Below are 12487 nucleotides of genomic sequence, written 5' to 3' on the forward strand. Positions count from 1 at the left end.
TTCCCTATATTTTATATTTTTTTAGATAAAAGTGAGTCAACTAGTGGCGTCCAAGTCCCACAGATAAAAAGTTCTGCATCCAAGGTTCAAACTGACGTCAGCTGAATGTTGAGGACCATGTCACTTTCATTAATGATTGTGCAAGTGGAGGACAGTTTTTTTGGCATCAGTCTCTGATTTATTTGTAATGTTAATGGCACTTGGTTCAGAGAAGAGCCAGAGTTAATTCATTTTTTTAATAATGAATGTGATAGAACAGCACCTCTGTTGTTACCAAAGAAGCCCTGTTCTTCATATCTTAGATATGTGATGTCCAGTAGAGTAGCCCCTGGGCACGACTGGCAGTTGAGCACTTGAAATGTTGCTAGTCAAACTGAGATGTGCAGTAGAATAAAAGACTACATTTTGAGGACTGGGGACATACACATGAATTGATGATATCTCAATTTTTATTTTGATAGCATGGTGAAATATTCTGGATATATTCAGTTAAATAAACTATATAGTTGAAATTTAATTGTACCTGCTTCTTAACTTTTTTTTTAATGTAGGTACTGGGAAATTCAACATTTCGTGTGTAGGTTATATTATATTTATGTTGAATAGCATGCCTCAGAGCATTTATCATCACATTTTTCTTGGGGCCAGGTAGCATTTCTCTTCTTCAATGTCACTCTCTTGTGTGTATATCTTATCTTTTTATCTAAATTATAAATGTCTCAAAGCAGAGGTCTGTCTTAGATTGCATCTTAGCCAGACCTACAGTGGGTTCTTCCATATAGTACCGGTAGGTACTCAAGAAACATTAGTTGACACCATAAATAGATCACTGTACTGCCCCAAAATTCTTGGTGCATATCACCCTAATGCTTAACCTGAAATTTCCTAGAAAATCTGGGTATGTCTTGGAAATTATTCGATTTCTGATGTATAGACAGAATCAGTACTTCTGCAAAAGATCACCTTGGGACTCACTGGAATATGTCCAAGTATGGAAACTTTCTTGTACAACCCTGGCTTGTCTCCTGAGTGCTTACAGCTTGCTTCTGCCCCTGACTCCTGAGGTCAGCAGAGATAGTGGCTTAGATGAGAACATAGGATTTTGCACGAGCAAACAGAGAAGAAACTGAATGTGAATTGTGAGGAAGGGTTTATTAGCTTAAGAAAAAATTATTTTCTTAAAGCTGAGGTCTGGCAATTCTTGAATATGTGGCAGAACTAAATGTAGGAATATTTTAAAACCAAGTGCCCTAAGATTTTAAGACGTTCCTGAAGCTGTTGTTCACAGTCACTCTAGTAAAGCCACGGGCAAATGGTCATTATGTCTTACATAGCAAGCACATGGCCACTCCTGGAATAATCTAAGTGCCTATTGAATAGAAATTGTTCGTTTTTATTTTTTTTGTCATATTAACACCATTTGTAATTCTAAAGCTATAAATCTAAAGGAAATTACTTTTTAATGTCCTCTGGCACAGCATTATGATTTTGCAATTAGATTTTATAGCCTGCAGTCATATGCTGCAGGTCACAAGGCAGAATTAAGACTCCTCTGCACTAGGAAAATTTCCTGTAGGTGATGCAGGGTACTTATAAGCCATACAGAACTTAAGACAGGGCAGTCCTGGCACCAAGTACATAGCCTGGAGGACAAAGATGGTCATAGTCCAGGATTCTGAGAGTCTTGGCCTATAAATTTGTATCATCTTTTAAAGAAAGTCTGTTTTGATGGATAAGTAAGTCGAAATTACTTCTCATGTGAGTCATCTAGCAATAAATATCTACCACTGATTAGCTTGGTTCTTATCCTGCAGTCACTAGGAATAATTGCTCTAGATGGTCTAATGAAATAGAAGTTCTCCATGATCTTAAAAGTTATAAACAGAGGGAAGACAACATTAGTTGGTCAGGAGGAGTTTGAACCTAGCCCTCCTGATAACCTTCCAGAGGATTTTTACACTTTGCCAGGTGTATCTCAGGTAGCACTCGGACAACGCAGAATTTATTGGATGGAGTAGCCTGGACCCCACCTAATACTGACATTTATTTAGATCTGGAGACTGAACAAGTATTTCTGCTACGGCCAGACATTCACATGCAAACTAGTGGAAACAGTAAATATCATGCATCCTTCTCTTGATGAGATGGTAGTTGATTCCAGTGAAATTCTGTTTCCTAAGTTTCTTTTAAAATACATGCCGAATAAAACTGTCAGATACATTGATTTAGTCTGTATTATCCTGCAGTAATCTAACTTTGAAAAGTGGTGTGTTCCCAAGTTACCTAAGAATCCCCTGGCTGAGTGATGCATGCCCTCAGCCTGCCCCCAGCCAGCCATTGTCTAACAGCTGCCTTCCCATACAGGCTGGCTGCTCCTGCCCTTTCTGGAATAGTGTACATGTTCTTTCCTATAATTTAACAGATTTGTGGCTATTATTTAATGCTTATTTTCATTGTGACTATATAGTACCCCATGCATTCCAGGCTGTAAAACATAGCTTAAAATGAGACTTGTGGTTTCCAAATTGTGTTTGCATTAAGAAGACCCAGATCAGGAATGCTTCAAGTAAAGTGAACTTTCTTTGAAATCCGGCAGGAGGGCTATCTAAGATGAAGCTGTGAACTTTAGAAGAACCCAATTCCAGAGCACAGCTATTTTGCATAACTTGCAATTTGTTGGTTTTTCCATATGAAAAATGGCTTAAGTGTGTTAGATGTCATTGCAAAGAAAGCAGCGGTACAACTAAGGAACGAAGGGGTGTGAGACAGCACTGTTAGCTCGTGCAGACAGACCTGTGTTTAATGTGTCATGTCGGCAAAAAGGCAGTCAGTGAAAAATGCTTTGTGCATTCTTGATATGTTACATCCTTTTTGCTTTTCGTGATATAAAAATGTTGTAATTTTTCTAATTGGTTATTATTTGATAATTTTGTTTTATTTTAAAGAAAAAGTCCTATCAGTGGAACATTTTGATCATTTCCTGAGGCAAGATTTTGAGGCCATTTTCTCACCCTCTATGGCAGTCTTTAGTGTGCATTTTATGTACATATTTACATAATGTGTGTATATATCTCTATACATATGTATACAAGCATATATATTATATGAATGAACATATTGATGGCTGTATCTAAACATAACTATGTATAACTATATATGCACACCTGTATCTAGATATAAATATAGTGTGTGTGTATATATATAAGTATATATATCTAAATATATGTAAAGATGTAGAAATACATGCCTAGTTCTATATCTATGCATGTATAGACACATGAATAAACATGTATTTATATACACACTCATACATACACATATATGAATATATTGTACCTAAATTTAAATATAGATATTTTAGTTTCTTAAAGTACAACATTTAGAAAGTTGTGTGTGCTGACAGAGACCACTCTACAGTACATCCACTGAATTATTCTGCTAGTGCCATGACAGGGAAGACATATCAGTGTAGAAATTATAGAGTCACAGAACTAGGACTTTCCACTCTGCCACTCACTGGCATGTGGTTTTGAGAGGTCGTGTAACTTCTTTTTTTAATTTTTCCATTGATTTAAGAGGGAGAAGAGGGGGGAAGGAAGAGAGAAAAGGGGAAAAGGAGAGAGAGAGAGAGAGAGAGGTAGGGAAAGAGAAGCATCAACTCGTCATGTCACTTAGTTGTCCCATTTAGTTGTACACTCATTGATAGCTTCTTGTACGTGTCCTGACCAGGGTTTGAACCCATGTTCTCTGGTGCACATGGACGATGCTCTATCCATCGAGCACCTGGCCAGGGCCAGGTCATGTACCTTTTTTGCTTTCTGCTTTATCAACTGTAAAATCCAGGGGCTGATTGCAGGATAGCCAGTGTCACATCCTGCTGGAAGTACTTTGATTCCACTAAGTCCTAAATAATTGAGCTTTAACATTTGGGGGATCAAAACTGATTTGATATTTTTCAACCTTCCTCCAAAGCTGTAGTTAGAAAGAGTGTATTTGCCTGTTTCTAAGTGAGACGATGTAACCAGGCCCTGACTTGGGAAAAATATTACGAGGGACATAAAGTGTCCATTGTTGTGATCCTCTTCCTCTGGATGCCTCGATGTGTACAGTGGACCCTGGTTTCGGTTGCTTTGCTCTGGGACCTTCCTTTTCCCAGTTGTGCTCTGCCCAGTGGGGAAATTGGGTTTCCCATCTCTGTCCCCCATCTGAAAACCTCCACCAATTTCCTGCTTTTTAACTTTGCTCTCTTTTGGTGGGTGGCAACTGTTGTTTTCAATCAATTATTCAATACTGCTGTATTACTAGGTGCTAATCATTAATGTATTTTTATACATTCCTTGGAAAATTGATTTTAAAGTTGGAGCTTATGTAGGAATTATTTCCTTCCTCCTATCCTGGATCTAAGTTTCAGCTTATCTACTTACCACTTAAATTATATTTGGCAAGATATGTAACTTGTCAAAATATCCGGTTTTTTAATATTTTTAAATTTATTTCTGCAAGAAAGATTATATAGTTCTGACTTCACAGGATTATGAACATAAAATAAAATGAGTTATAATAGAAAAATATCTACCATATTTTTTGCTCCATAAGACACACCTGACCATAAGACACACCCAGGGTTTTAAGGAGGAAAATAAGAAAAAAATATTTTGAACCAAATGGTATGTTGAAATATTTAATAAAATACCATATTTTTGCTCCATAAGATGCATGGGCATTTCCCCTCCACTTTGGGAGGATAAAGTGTGTCTTATGGAGCAAAAAATATGGTAATCAGTTCCTAAAACCTAGTAAACACTGAAAATATAGATAGTAAAAAAAAAAGAGTGTAAATAAGAGACGTTGGTTATCCTAATTTATCTTTTTTCACAAGCATCAGTGTTTGTGAATTTGCATTATTTCCTCTTCGATGAAGTGTTCCGCCATGGCCTGCTGCTCAACAAACACATGAGGTGTCGGGACTGTCGATGTAAGAGGCATCCAAACCTGGAGGAATACTTTATAACCTTTTATTTGAGCCAAGTTGAAACAATTGTCAGGAAGCGAGATCTAAATGCTCTGGAAAATCATAGTTTTGCAGCCTCGTCTGTGTATTTGAAATTAAGAAGGGGATTTAAGGAAGATTACATGGAGATGGGAGAAAACAAGCTAGGGCTCTGATTACAGGATGGCTAGCAAGATGATGTGCTCTCCGAGGGTGGGTACACTTATTTCCAAGGTGTGTTAACTGAGATGCACAGCAACAATGGGTAAGGTTATGCCTAGGGCAGGACTACCTTCCCAGTTAGGAATTGATGATCAGATCACCCTGGGAGTTTACTTTCTGTAGAACATCCCTCCCACCTTTTTTCTTTGTTTCAGGACTGAAATCTATTATCATCACTCAGATTTTCAGATAGAACTCTGGTAGCTGCAATCCTAATGTATCTTCTTTTTGGGGGTGAAACATGGCCTGGGGGTGCTGCCCTCCTACTTCTTCAAGTATATTTGACTTGCTATGAGTGACTGCTGGAGGAAAAGGCCTAGAAAAGCAGATGGGAAAGGAAGAGGAAGAAAAATGGTATCAGGTCCCAGTGCAGTAAACCAGCACAGTCTTGCTGTACTATTCTTATGGCTTTTTAAAATTCCACTGCTTTATTTTGCAATCATATTTTTAGTTCAGAGTGCATTGGTCAAATGGTTTATGTAATGCACTGAAGCTGAAAATGAAGTCTGGAGAAGGAAGATGCATGCCAACTTTAAAGAGTAATAGGTGTCTTTGAGGTAGGACAGCTCCTTTCACAACTTGGGGAAAGAGCAGGCAAGGAGGATTACCAGGATGCCCGTCCAAGAGTGCACCCTGCCTTTCTCCCAATGCCCTGTCCTGCCCCGTTGTGACCAACCAACGGAAGTGCCCTTCTGAAGTGGGTGCGAACCGAGCTCGTGCATTTCCAGAACAGTGTCCTGTCCTCCATATTTCTCTAGCCATTGCTCATTGCCCTTCTTACCCCCCTTTCTCATTCTAGAATGTTCTTCACTCCAATAAAACAGATCAGTAACGGGTATTGGCATTTTCTTCCCCCTACTTACATAAAAAGACCCTTGGATTATAAAACCTCTGTATAAAAATGGTGAATGCTTTTTTCCTGTAGAGCTTAACTGACTTGTACATTATTGTTAATAATAACAGTAAAATAATAATGCAATCAAGGTTGTATTTACTGGTTGACATAGAGACCTCACCGACCTTCTGCTATGGAGTTACTTTTGTCTAGGCTGTAGTTCAAAATCCAATGGTTGGCAGTTTTTATTTAACAGTATATATCAGTGAGAATAAACTCACTTTCCAAATAAAACAGTGGTAGATTTTTCTTTCTTCCTGTTACTTTTAAAACGTGTTGCATAGGAAGGTATATTTTTTTATTTACTGCAGTTGAAAGAGTATAACATAGTGGCTAAAAACACCAGTCCAAATTTAAGAGCTGAATCCTACTGGCTGTTGACTTGGCAAGACTTGGTTTCCTCACCTCTAATAGGGTGGGTGTGAGAAACACAGGAATTAAAATGTGTAAGTTACATAGACTAGCATCTAGCAGATGGCTTACACTGGTTAAATGTCAGCTATTTTTGTTAGCTGCTTTACTAATAATTGCGTTGTCAGCTTTATTATTATCTCCATGTGCAGTGTTAGATGTAGCATAAAATCAAAACAGAATTTCATGAGAACTGGAAATGAGTAAGCCTTGATTTGCATTTATATTTTGTATATTTTGTTGCTACCTGTGCTTTTGTGCCTTTCCCCACTGTCTCCGGCCCGTTCTGGTTTAGACATTGACTCAGTATCAAGTTCTCCAGAGAAGTTTTGCCATCTTTCTTTCTTTTTTGATTCCTTAACTGACTGAAGTTTGAAGGAGAAAAGAGTGAAAATCAGGCTACTCAAAATCGCCCTATTCTCTCAGGGAGTTTTCCCACTCAGCGCAGTGTTTGTCCATGAGTCAGCTTGATCTCTGGCAATCTGTGCTGCAGTCTGGCCTGTGGAGAGCCGTCAATCTGGCTTTGGAATGACTGTCGGGTTTTGGACAGGTGCTGGACTTCACCAGCAGAATCTCCTGTGATCCTTAATTATCAGGCTCTAACGTGTTTCTTGGCTTGTAACCATTGTTACCTTGGATATATTTGGAGTGCTTGCTTAAAAAAAATAGTAACTTTTACTTCTTTTAGGGGGGTGTGTGTGGGGTGACTAACTTTAATCTGTTAAACTAATCTCTAGTTTATAAATGCCAGTTATTTGGACCAAACTTATATTACACTGGATACATGTTTATGAGAGTAATTTATCTTGAAGGTGTAGCAATGGGTTCTTTAAAAGATGAATCTATACACTCTTTATAGACTTGAATGAAAAGTCATCTTGGTGCTTATCTAGTAGTAAGAAAAGACAATATGAATCATTGCAGCTAATTTTGTAATAGGAAATCATTGCCAGAGGCCATATTTCAACAATCCTGTTTGTGCAATAAATGAATTAGCTGAAACGATTGCTATCGAATAATTTAAATTTAAATTTATAGGTTTTGTGTTACTATTTAATTTCCAAATGATGGTCATATTGGCGGCCATATTTAAGTTCCATTTCAACATATGATTCTTTCAATAAGATCAGAAGAGAGGGATAGGAGGGGAAAGCAAACCCATTATTTGGGGAAAATGAGCAAATATTAAGAAGGTCTGTTACTGAAAATTATATCCTCCTCTCTCAGCCTGTGCAGTGTGCCCTCCCCCGATCGCCTCACTCTTCCCGACCTTTCTTCAGCCTCTGATGAGCACATTCTCCACCACCTGCCTTGGTGCTCTCTCCTCTTCTGCCTCCAGTCTCCTAGTTCTTATGAGTCCATAACTGTTCATTTTCTGATTTCTTAGAAAGCAGGATCAATAAATCTTCATGCTATTATTGAACTTGTTATTGTGGTGGTAAAGTCTACCAACAGATTTTTCACTGTTAAGCTTTTCTGAGCCATCCTTGTTTTTCTGAATTAAACCTATCCCATATGAAAAAGTGTGTGTGTGCGTGCGTGCACGTATGATACGCTAATACAGCTATTTCTTTGTTGCAGCTGTGTTCTTATATGAGATGGCCCATGCATTTTCTTCCTCATAATGTCTTTGTCTAGCCTTGTATCAAAATTAGCAAGATCAAAATAGCCTCAAATCTGCAGAGAGAAGAGAAGTTTCACCTCTTTGTCTAATTTCTGAAATAATTTGTATAAAACTGGATTTACGTGTTTCTTAAGGAATTGGTAAAGTTTACATGTAAAACTGAGCCTGCAACCCTTTCTGACATAATGTGCTTGGGAGTATATTATGTATTTTGTTTGGGTATTTGAAACTCTAATAACAAAAGAATGTAATAAAAATGTATTAAATTTTTTTTTAATGTGAGGATTATACATATTCTTATAGGCAGAGGGGAAGGAGCTTCATAACATTGGGGATAAATTAGAGGATAAGAGAAGTAATTCAGGGAAAAGATTAAAGACAAGGGAAACATGGGATTGAAGCCAAATTATAGGGATTGATCATCAAAATGAGGATAGAGCATGATGATTCGGATCTCATGGGGAAAGTTGAGACAGTAGGTATTGATGCGGTTGTGTTTTCAGTTAGACAGGTGGGTTGGTATAGGACCTGTGTCCCAAAGCCCTCCTGGGATGTAATAAAATAGAATGCCCTGTGAAGTGCAAACTGGAGCTTGGCAGACCTTATGAAAGAATGAACATGAAAATCAAAAAAGAAATGAATGTGCAGATTATCCAACTGGAATCTAGTGTTGACCATAAAAATATACAGTGTTAGTGGGGATGCTCGTTAGCAATTTAAATAAGGAAAATGGAACAATATTGACAGAACTATATGCTGTTAACTCATTTTCCCCTCTCCATATGGCTCCTTTTATTATTTTATTATTTTAGGAGGTAGTATAACCATTAATCAGAATACCATTTTAAAACCTGAAATATGTGTCTTCATCCTGGTTTTTGTTGTTTACTCTCTTCCTATTCTTCTAAATGAAAGAGAGATAAATGCATAGGACATGGTTTTACCTGTAATCTTTCCTTTCATTTTACGTAACTGCAGTTTATCTCTCCTTCTATGAATGAATACTTCCTATAACTGTATAAACACCTGCACATTCCTGCATTTGTAGATACTGTGTTTAAAAAAGATATTAGTGCTAATTTCCTAACTGAATTAATAAATTCCTGGAAGGACCATTTATTAATAACATTTTATAGCTCTAGTGCCTTATACATACTTTGCTATAAATTGACTTGCTTATAATATGAAGGGATTTATGTAAATTAATAAAAATATCAAGATATCATACACATGAAAATTTCAAAAACCAAATATGATCTCTATATAAGTCAACCTTGGTTTCCTTTAAGCAGAATAGAACTTTCATTTCATGTCATTTTTTTCTGAATAACTGATAGTAGAGAATGCCTGATTTGTTAACAAAGTTATTGCTTGACAATAATCTCATTTGCATAAAAAAGCCATTTTTATAAGACATGTTGTGGGACATGGGTATATTTCCATATTAGATCTGTTTTTAGCACCTGTGTTTGTTGAAAGAGATTTTTTTGTGTGTGTGTGCTACATATTTTTTCCTCAGACCAATAATTTTGTTGATTTGACAGTTATTATGTGTCTATTTAGTTAGTGTGATATCACTAAAAATGTTAGACCCAAGGAAAAGAGACAATCAGATAGCGAGGTTAATTGTCAGGGCTGACAGTAAGGGACGGCACAAATGGCAGGGGAATTACTGAATATTTTTTCCGTGTCAGAAATGAGCTAATGAAATTTATAAAAATGGCTCATGAAGCACCATTTTAGCCCTTTTCAAACACTGTCATTTTACAACAATAGGACTCTAGGCTAGAGGCCATTTAATAGGATTTAACAGTGCTTGTTCAAAGAAAAAACAGCTATCTCTAAAGAGTAGCTGTTTCCTGATTTTCTTTAGAAAAAATGCAAATGAGGACTAGAAGTAACTGTGGACTTCTCATCGAAGCAGGGCACGTCTGATCATGGAGCCAAAGTAGAAACCCAAGGGATGGAATATGAAACATCCACTTGGAAAGAATGCATATGGTGCTCCCATGTTTGTCCTTGTTCCTGCAGAAGGCTCTGTGGTTTTTCCAATTCTTCAGCTCTTTCCTGTCAAGTTGCACAGGAAACAGTCTTTTCTCTGAGTGCTGTGTTATTTTCTGCCCAGTCCAAAGCCAGTGGGAAAAAGCACATCTGGCTTATAAATCACAACCAAGCATCGATACCTAGCTTGCTCTTGATTGGGTGGCTGTCCTTAGTGTTTTACACATTCTCAGTGAGCATTATGTGACATCTTGATGGAAACCTCCAGTGACCCCCCCCCCCCAACAGTCACATCGGAGGACCTTTAAATCCTCTCTGAAATGTAATGTTTGCTACCTAAAGTGCACTTTCTGTGGTCCCCGAAGGAAAAATCATTCATTTTTATCTTTTCATTTATTTATTTTTTCTATTTAGAAATTGGCCCCTGGTTACGGGAGTTCAGAGCGAAGAATGCTGTGGATTTCTCGCAGTTAACATTTGACCCAGGACAGAAAGAACTTGTTGTAGGAGCAAGGTGAGAGATCTTACGTTTTGCCACTACAGATATTTTCTGACTTCATTTCACATCTCTGTAGTTAACACATGAGCTGCTCTGCCAGAGTTGATGAGTGCTAAGTAATAATTCTTCTAAGCATGGAATATAGTGTGAGTGTCATGAAGTATACTACTAATAATAGGATGACTACTGCTTTTTACAGAAGCGTTTATTGGGCCCTCCCCATGTGCCTGGAACTGTTCTAACATGAATTCATTCACTTTCTCCTCCCACGAATCCTGAGAGGTAGGTTTTGTCAACATGCCTATTTTAGAGATAAGGAAATTGAAGCAGGAAGTGGATAAATGTTGCCCGGGGACACGTATGTTTTGTCTAATAAAAGATGGACCCAGGTTTCAGATGCAGCAGTTAGACTGCAGAAACCATGTTCTTAAGTTCTCACTAGATTCCTGGTAAAAATCTAGAGATCAAGGGATCACGATGTCCGTTCTGGCCTGTGTTACCTATCTTTGTGACGGTGATTAGGCCATTTACCAGACAACTGAGAGTTCAAGGAAGTTGTTACTACTTCTATCTCTTACAGTACACATGTTCCTGTATCCAGCTCAATGTTTGACAGCCCAGCTTGGCACAGAGGCCACTGAACACACTCAGCACAGATCTTGAGGTTTTCTCTCGATACTTACCATGCCTTCCTTAGAAAACATGCATAATCCCTGCCTTCAAATCATCTATCCTGCTTGTATATTTTGAGATTGATGTATAAAAAACAGTTTATATCCATTTCTTAGGAAAAATGACATTAAACTTGAACAAAGAGGCCATTTGTAGATTTGAACTCTTCTGGTACCCAAGCAAGGCACTTTAGACAATGAACGGCTCACATCTCTTTTGCTTAAATTTGCTAGATTATAAAACATAACTTTCCTTATTATTATTATTATTATTATTAAAATGAGAGGTGGGGAGCAGAGACAGACTCCTATATGTGTCCCATCCGACTGGGATACAACCGAGAAGCCCCCTACTGGGCAATGCTCTACTCTGCTGCTTGGCAACCAAGTGATTTTGGCCTAAGGTGAGTCCACAGAGCCATTCTCAGTGCCTGGGACCAACTTGCTCAAACCATTTGAGCTGTGGCTGTAGGAAGGGAAGAGAGAGGGGAGAGAGAGAGGAGAGAGTGAGAGCGAGAAAGGGGAGGGGTGAAGAAGCAGAAGGTAGCTTCTCCTGTGTGCCTTGACTGTGAATCAAACCCAGGACTTCTATATGCCTGTTCAATGCTCTATCACTGAGCCAATTGGCCAGAGAAAAAATGTAACTTTCATAGCAAGAGAGATTGTACAGTTGCCATATAGACCTGAGTGAAGCTGAATTTGGCTTAGATTCTGAGTACTCTAGGCAAACATAAAATATTTTCTAGGATCATTGCTTTTTCTTTCAGATCTTAAGGAGCCCTTGTATGTCCATCCAACACTTGATGACATTAAGATGTATTGTTAAAACTTTAAATGAATAGACAGAAGTTGGTTTAGTTCCTAACATTGAACATGTCACCCCCCAAATCTCTCTCTCTTTTTTTCTTTTTTCTTTTTTTTTACAGAGACAGAGAGAGAGTCAGAGAGAGGGATAGAAAGTGACAGACAGACAGGAACACAGAGAGATGAGAAGCATCAATCATCAGTTTTTCGTTGTAATAACTTAGTTGTTCATTGATTGCTTTCTCATATGTGCCTTGATCGCAGGCCTTCAGCAGACCGAGTAACCCCTTGCTCGAGCCAGCTACCTTGGGTCCAAGCTGGTGAGCTTTGCTCAAACCAGATGAGCCTGCACCCAAGCTGGCAGCTTCGG

At 38.1% G+C, this 12487-nt stretch overlaps 1 protein-coding gene across 2 annotated transcripts in view; it reads left to right on the top strand.

Annotated features, from left to right (window-relative positions):
- The window catches only part of SEMA5A (semaphorin 5A), a 487022-nt gene that overhangs the window by 210730 nt on the left and 263805 nt on the right, over positions 1-12487 (top strand). For both annotated transcript variants that reach the window (XM_066374585.1, XM_066374594.1), the window contains exon 4: positions 10558-10657. In XM_066374585.1, the coding sequence (XP_066230682.1) occupies positions 10558-10657 (100 nt within the window). The remainder of the gene's footprint in view (positions 1-10557; positions 10658-12487) is intronic.

This window comes from Saccopteryx leptura, chromosome 1 (genome assembly GCF_036850995.1).
Source record: "Saccopteryx leptura isolate mSacLep1 chromosome 1, mSacLep1_pri_phased_curated, whole genome shotgun sequence".
NCBI classification, from domain to species: domain Eukaryota; kingdom Metazoa; phylum Chordata; class Mammalia; order Chiroptera; family Emballonuridae; genus Saccopteryx; species Saccopteryx leptura.